The sequence below is a fragment of the Penaeus chinensis genome, chromosome 24, assembly GCF_019202785.1.
Source record: "Penaeus chinensis breed Huanghai No. 1 chromosome 24, ASM1920278v2, whole genome shotgun sequence".
Taxonomy (NCBI): domain Eukaryota; kingdom Metazoa; phylum Arthropoda; class Malacostraca; order Decapoda; family Penaeidae; genus Penaeus; species Penaeus chinensis.
Genome location: NC_061842.1, coordinates 7,120,782 through 7,128,281, shown reverse-complemented (window position 1 = coordinate 7,128,281; position 7,500 = coordinate 7,120,782). Strand labels below are relative to the sequence as shown.

Sequence of the window (7,500 nt, the reverse complement as noted above, 5' to 3'; positions counted from 1 at the left end):
GGTGTGACGTCAGAGGTAAACAAAGACGCGTCTCGTCTTTACAACTGGAGTAAAAGAGTCAAGTGTATTACGGTTAGTTTAAAAGTACGTTAAGAAGTGTAGGTAAACGGATTTCTAAGTAAATATTAAAAATATGTGATAAGAAGCAAAAGGTCCAAGATAAAAACGTTTTTTCTCCCGAGCTTATATCACCCTCATTATCACTAGTGATGTACTATAAAAAAGCTTCGCATATTAAGTTCTTTCCATACTAACTAAGCTAATCATAAAATATAAGAGAAACAGTTTTTATGATTGTACAATTTTACGCACTTGTAAACTTATAGTATTTATATACTAGAACGCAAAAGCTGCTACTCTGAGTTCCGCCCTCGAGGAAATGGACACCTGGCCAAAGAAACACCCGTACGGAACATCACGAGGCACAGGACATGACCTGCAACTTTCACGATTGGTCGGATACATCCAGGCGAGGACGACCGGAAGATCACGGTCGCGCGATGAAGGGTGAAATATTTGGTGGTTGAACTCCTTGTACTGAATGGTATGTCGATCTAAAAAAGACCATTATTCCCTTTACGATTGTCATCCACAAAAAAGAGCAGTTTCTTCAGTTACTTTTGCGTACAACACCTTTTAAAAAATGTCTTCGAACCATTTCAGTCCCGTAAGTAGTGTGTTATGTCACTGGCTATCCCCAAGAGCGGTCATTAGCAAGAAATAATCACTTACGCAAGACGCCCACACTTCCCATCGAACAGGGCTTCTCAGCAAACCTAGAAACTCTGGCGGCTCATTATCACGAACGCTCACGTATCTACACCATTATGTAGGAAACCCCTTGATGGAATTCCGCTGTGGTGCTGTAGGTCGCTCGAAGGTGACTTGAGTACATCGAACGCCGTTCTGAGGTTCCTGCGGCAGGAGGAAGGAGGGGCGTGTCCTCTCCTGGAAAGGTATAAAATGAAAAGGACCGCGGGAAGGGAAACAGAAGCCGCCCGACGAATTTCCAGTAGGAATTCTTACGATTTTTTCGGACAGAAGCGCTTGTTGAAAAGTGAGTATCTCAGGGGTACAAATATATTAATTTTGTATAATATCAACTGTTTAATAGCAAGAAAACATGTATTAGCTGAATAGTTGAAGTGCCAAATTAAGCGGATACTCATACATGGCAAGGCATTTTACGGTGTTAATAAAATTGGCAGAAAGAATCTCACTAGACGGAAAGGCTCCTTGAAAAATAAGATAATTTTGTTTGCCAGAATCACGCCTAACATCAGTCAACTGAGACTCATAATCATTATCCCATAGTGCATACGGGCCTGGTATTATGCGCCCTCGTGAGCCTGACGGCGGGGCAAACTAGGATCGCCAGCAACCGAGGGTATGGGTACACAGGAGGATCCTCGGGCAGGTTTGTTGCGTCGTTCAGTTATCCCTTTATTGATCAGGACAACTTGGAACTTACTATTACGGTTATACGAATCATCTTGATAGTGCTTGACAGCCCATGATTTTACCAAATGCAATATCATTTTTAAATCACGTTGAAGTTTCGGCGGCGGCCTGCTATCTGGCGGCTTCGGGAGCGGAGGCTTTGGAAATGCAGGTTTCGGTTCTGGAGGCTTCGGAGGTCTTTCGGGAGGGTACGCAGGCGGAGGGAGCAGTTCCTGCACGTACTGGTGCCGGACGCCGCTCAATCAGTACTACTGCTGCGGAAACAGCGGCCAGAGCAGTAACATAGTTGCAGGTGAGTCTGCCGCTTGTGCATAGCATGAATCGATACGCATTTCCTTCTGCTTTGATGTTTTGAAACAGTTCTGCGTCATTAGAACCGTAACTAAAGGTACTTACGTTATATTTTTGTCCAGTTCACCGCGGGAGATGCCCTCAAGTACGGCCATACTGCCCGGGCACTCGTGACGGGCCGCCGAGACCCTGCAGCAATGATGGCAACTGCAGCTGGCTGGACAAGTGCTGCTACGACACCTGTTTGGGCCAACACGTGTGCAAGCCAGCGCAGAACTATTAGTGGTTGGCATAGATAAGGATTCTTAAGAATGGGAATTACTTTGTAGAAGAAAAGGCATTATAATGGTACTTTTTTGCTTACAAGAAAAAAAATCTAAATATTAATGAAAACTCGTAGAAACTGCACATGCTAGTTCGACATATATAGACTATTGTTCATTGATACATCATTCTTTGCAAGTGAATTAAAGTAAATTACAGAACAAGTATTGTGTATTGTTTCAGTACCCTCACACAATTAGAACTTCCACTGCGCGTGATTTACAATGCGAATACGTGTTCGTCACACACAAAAACACAGAGATAATGCAATGAAATAACTAAAAGGAATGAATGCAAGGGTCCATCCAGCCTTGGACTCTTTCATGCTAAAAGATATTTCACTTTGCATGATTAAGCATTCTTGAAAATACTATGGGGGAAATCAACCCTTCATGGGTACAGAAACTTCACTCACACAAGACTATTAACAAAACTTCTCTCTCGCATGATCCAAATTCCATGAATCATTAACCATTAATACATTAATATAAAGTTCACCTAATCAAACTTTCTGAAGAATTTCAACCCCGATTATACCATAATTTATCCATGTCAGGAATAGGGAATCTCAGGCGTTTGAAAGTACGGGAACGTAATACATAAAATGGAGGGAAAGAAAAAACATTTCTTAATTTCATTTAATCACTGAATCGTGGTCACATAAAAGACCCACGTCTCTAGAATAGACACTCTTTTATTATCTAATTACAAAATTACTAGCCTTTACACAAAAAATGTTGCCTTAATATGAAAATATTGCACTGAATCGCCTCAAATTAGGATACAGATAAATAAGCCAGTACAATGATTAGAAATATCTTACTGTAAGACAAAACCGCTTGAGGTTTTTATGAATGTTGAGCGTGAACTCTTATCGGAAACGGAAATGATGAAACAACAAGAGCCAGAGAAATTCCATCTGGACTTCAATCTAAACCTCTTTAATCAAACGGTGGTGGCAATGCTAATCAATATCATAGTGAGGATAACACTACAATGATGATCATAATTATTGTAATAAGTATGGTCACTATAACAGTCATCTTGCAAGAGGGAAACACAGTGCTGAAAACAGTGAGTAACATTATGATTACCATCGTCATTACCATTATCATGCTAAGCAACAACAACAATAATAATGACTAGAATGATACTGAATGTAATAATAATGATGAAGATATGCATGATAATTACAGAAATCATTATGATAATGATGATAAACCAAAATCGTGACACTATTGGTACTGCTGATGACAATTATATAATGTTAAGGATTAATATGATGCATATCATTATAACAATGAATATCAGGATCCCAGATAATAATGGCAACAAAACGAGCTCATGTGACGCTAAAGATGTGGTATTTAAGCAACAAACGCTTTTATATTTTTAATAGAAAACCCCACAAGTATTTTGTAGTCTATTTAGATAAGCTCCTGCAGCTCTCGAGGGGCTGGTACGTCTGGAGGGTCGTCGTGAGCACTTTGCCTCTGAAGACAATGTCTTATAATAGGAAAAAAATAAGTCAGAGATGTCAACGCTTCATCGTTTACACATATCTCAGAAGCACAAATATATTGAAAGGCGAGACAACAGTTCAGAAATCCTTCTTGATTTCAGGTCTGGAGAGGAAAGAGGAAAAATATTCAGATCGTAAACAATTAAACAATTCAGTGTTCCGCAGTTTCCTGTCGCGTCTGCCACTCCCCCACGCTATGTCTGAAATTGAGAGTAGGAAATCGCTGACCATCGATCAAGCCAGTGCCATCGCTGCTGGAGTAGGGTGGAGGTGGTCAACCCAGGTTTGATATAGATTTCCCTCCCCCCCCCCCACACACACACAATTCATCGAAATCTGTTAGAAGAACGTCTGGAAATAAGAGAGAAGGTAAAGATTTTGTACATTTTTGTGACGGAAGCAATACTAGATTTCAGTAAATATCTAAGATCTTTTTCAAAAATTTTCATCGCTTGAAAACAGATAAGATCACACACATTATCTAGTCATGGTCGATTCTACCTGCCGATGTTACTAGTTAATCATCAAGATAAAAAAGAAAATAATTTCCCGTTTAGACAGACTAGGCAGAAGTTTTCGATGGATCTGAACCTAAGTATTTATTCACCTTCGAATTTTTTAAATTAGGAACACCTTAAGTTTGACCTAGGCGACGATTACTCTAGCCTTAGTAAACTCGACTTAATTTGTTTCTGATTATTTCATTGCACGATGAATAACAAAAACGCACATACGTAAAATGACATACAAACTTCATGGCCATGTACTGTATATAATTTTCCCCGACTGTACAAACTGTAAAATAGTTGGCCTTTCACAAAAAAACTATGATATATCAACACCATGGCACAAATAACTATTACATCCCTTACTTACAAACAATACCAATACCGAAAAAAAACAAAAACAAAAAACGGGTCTTGTGCAAAAGGTAAGACTCACCAGAGGAGCTTGAAAAAAGTACGACGTTTTGCTCGAAAGGAAGTTACAGCCTCAATCCGTGCTGGCTCAGCTGGACGCAGCTCGTCCTCAGTCAGGTGGGGAAGGGAAGCCCACTGGTGAGAGCAAAGTCCCCACTTCGTAAGTTGCTAACACGTGAAACACACACAGACACACACACACAGACACACACACACACACACACACACACACACACACACACACACACATACACACACACACACACACACACACACACATATATGTATATATACATTTCCAAAACCTGTTGTTTTTGGCGCACTCAGCTAAACCCTAAGCACCAAAATCTGAGACGAATCAGGAAGTTGATCCAAGAAAAAGTTGCTGGTTAAAATCAGCACAACGTTAAACAGAAATTAACGCAAGCCATTTATGAAGATGATGTACTTAGCCGGAAAATAGTCTAATATATCGCATGAAAACATCATGACTTCCCCTGTGACATCAATTCATGAGAATCCGTGACCTCACACACACACACACACACACACACACACACACACACACATGCACACACACACACACACACACACACACACACACACACACACACACACACACACACACACAGTCACACACTCATACACGCACCCCCCCCCCCCCCCACACACACACATATATATATATATGTATATATATGATATATTTGTATATATAATTATGTATATGTATATATATATAAATATATGTATATATATATTTATATAAATGACCTGTTAATATAAAGATATATGTACGCGTGTGCATGTAACTGTGAAGTCATCTGATAGTTTTAATGATGCTGTGATTGCCGGTTTGACTTCCTCCGCAACTCCAAGCATAAAAAAACGGACGGGAAAACCAGATGAAGTTTTCGAAATATATGTAAGCGTCTCAAATTATCATCAGCAATAACAAACGGCTCTGACAAAAAAAGAAAAGAAAAAAAAAAGAAAAAAAAAATCCACGTCTCCTGTTGCCATAAAATCCTTACAGTGTCCCGAGTTTTGACTTTGGCCAAGAGGCAACGGGCGACAGTGACAAACAGTCGTCACGGCAGGAGAAGAGCGCATAAAGAGGCGGAGGAATGGCGGCGTCGTAGCATTCAGCACACGCCCTCCATGCCATCACGAGGCTAGTGTCGCCCTCTGACATCACTTTGAAGGAAAAAAGTAAGCATTGGAGTGATGTTTTGTAAGGAGGTTTTGATCAATGAACAGTGATGTCATGTATAACTGTTTGTCTATTTTTTTTCTGGAACTTGACTGAAAGTGATTTATTTTTTTTCGTGATATTAACTTTTATTTCCTGCTTTAGTGCAAACGTCTGTGCTGTTTCTCGCCCTCGTGGCCACGGCGCTCGCTCAGCAGAGGATCTTAAACAACCGACCCAGCAGCGGCTGGTATAGTTCTGGCAACAATTACGGTTCCTCGGGTTCCTACGGTAGCGGCGGCGGTTCTTCGGGCTCTTATGGCGGCGGCTTCGGTTCCTCTGGTTCTGGAGGCGGTACAGGCAGTGGGGGGTATGTTGGCTTAGACATTTCCTTGCAACAGATGACCTGACATTTTACGTGAGTTTTGAGTGTCTGATCCCCTTTTTTCTTCCTCTTCGAAGAGTCCTTGTGACAGGACTCATCAGCGGCCTTGTGACCGGCGTCCGCCCGACCTCAGGAGGCTTCGGCTCAGGGGGAAACTACGGCTCTGGAAACTACGGGTCGGGAGGTTTCGGTTCGGGAGGGTTCGGCTCAGGAAACCTTGTGTCAGGAGGATCGGGATCTGGAGGCGGCGGCTACGGGGGAGGCAGCAGCAGCTCCTGCAGGTATTGGTGCAGAAGCGGCAACAACCAGTTCTACTGCTGCGAGAACTCCAGTCAGACCGCCAGCAATATAGCTGGTAAGTCTAGCATCAACGTATATATCGTAATATGTAGACAGATTGCCCATAAACACCAATTAATATATACTTCCTTTTTTACGACCGTATTCCGAAACCGATGCCCTTTTCCTTCCTCCCAGTCCACCCGGGGAGCTGCCCAGCGGTGCGCCCTCTGTGCCCCGGGACGCGAGGTCTGCCGCCCAAGACGTGCAGCAACGACGGCGCGTGCGGCTGGGCAGACAAATGCTGCTTCGACAACTGCCTGAAGCTGCATGTGTGTAAACCTGCTTTAAAATGGTGAACCTTCGTTGAAAATTCATTATCAAGCTTTTGATAATGGCGCAAGACCCCAGTTCAAAGTTTTAGTCTGAGTTAGTGTAGTTTCGGTATTATATGAGTTATTGTGTAATATTTTTTTCCAATAAAATCTGAAAAAATGTAAGGACTTCTTGACCTTTTTTATTTACACGGAGATCCACGGAACGCAATTCTTATAGCCGATTTCCCCCCCTCTGATACCTAATCCAACACGATCAATATCCTGTTGATATTTCGTGATCCACCTGTAGACAAATAAATTGCATGCCATTAACTCCCATACTGATCTTTCATCCCTAGCTCAATGAGACATGTTAACCCATTCGCCCCATGTGGCAAGAATACATGCCATGCCCACTGTAATACACGTTTATTTATTGTATTTACACATAGATGGCTCTACAAGTTCTTAATCACCAAATAGCCAGTTATTGGAAACTACCTATCTCACCGGTTTACCCTTTTCTTTCACTTTAAGAAAGGGTCTTTTGTATCATTTCATTGTCTAAAATATTTTAAGGACAAATTAATAATCATAACAACAATAACAATGATAACAGTATCGATAGCAATGGTATTAATTTTCCGGCCAATTCAAGGAATGGGGAAATCAGGATCGGTCACTAGGGCCTTCTAATAGACTCGTTGCCAGCTGAGCACATGTGGAGCCATCTGTATGTAACAAAACTCACCAAAAACTACAGGGGACAGAACCTAAATCCGGGGCGAATGGGTTAAGTATGGCAGTAT

General features: G+C 41.6%; 2 protein-coding genes across 2 annotated transcripts in view; both read left to right on the top strand.

The window, feature by feature from the left end:
* Positions 1 to 2,243, top strand: part of LOC125037849 — a 2,306-nt gene extending 63 nt beyond the window's left edge. Inside the window, exons 1-7 of the mRNA XM_047631092.1 lie at positions 1 to 72; positions 341 to 507; positions 664 to 667; positions 781 to 1,057; positions 1,315 to 1,417; positions 1,557 to 1,753; positions 1,875 to 2,243. The exon at positions 1 to 72 is cut by the window's left edge and continues 63 nt beyond it. Coding sequence (XP_047487048.1) covers positions 1 to 72; positions 341 to 507; positions 664 to 667; positions 781 to 1,057; positions 1,315 to 1,417; positions 1,557 to 1,753; positions 1,875 to 2,035 — 981 coding nt within the window. The 3' untranslated portion in view covers positions 2,036 to 2,243. The remainder of the gene's footprint in view (positions 73 to 340; positions 508 to 663; positions 668 to 780; positions 1,058 to 1,314; positions 1,418 to 1,556; positions 1,754 to 1,874) is intronic.
* A 3,360-nt stretch (positions 2,244 to 5,603) lies between these two features.
* On the top strand, positions 5,604 to 6,871 carry LOC125038346 (acanthoscurrin-1-like). Its single transcript, XM_047631820.1, has 4 exons — positions 5,604 to 5,730; positions 5,876 to 6,080; positions 6,173 to 6,450; positions 6,573 to 6,871. Coding segments are annotated over exons 1-4 (645 nt in total). The 5' UTR covers positions 5,604 to 5,729; the 3' UTR covers positions 6,734 to 6,871.
* The last annotated feature ends 629 nt before the right edge of the window (positions 6,872 to 7,500 follow it).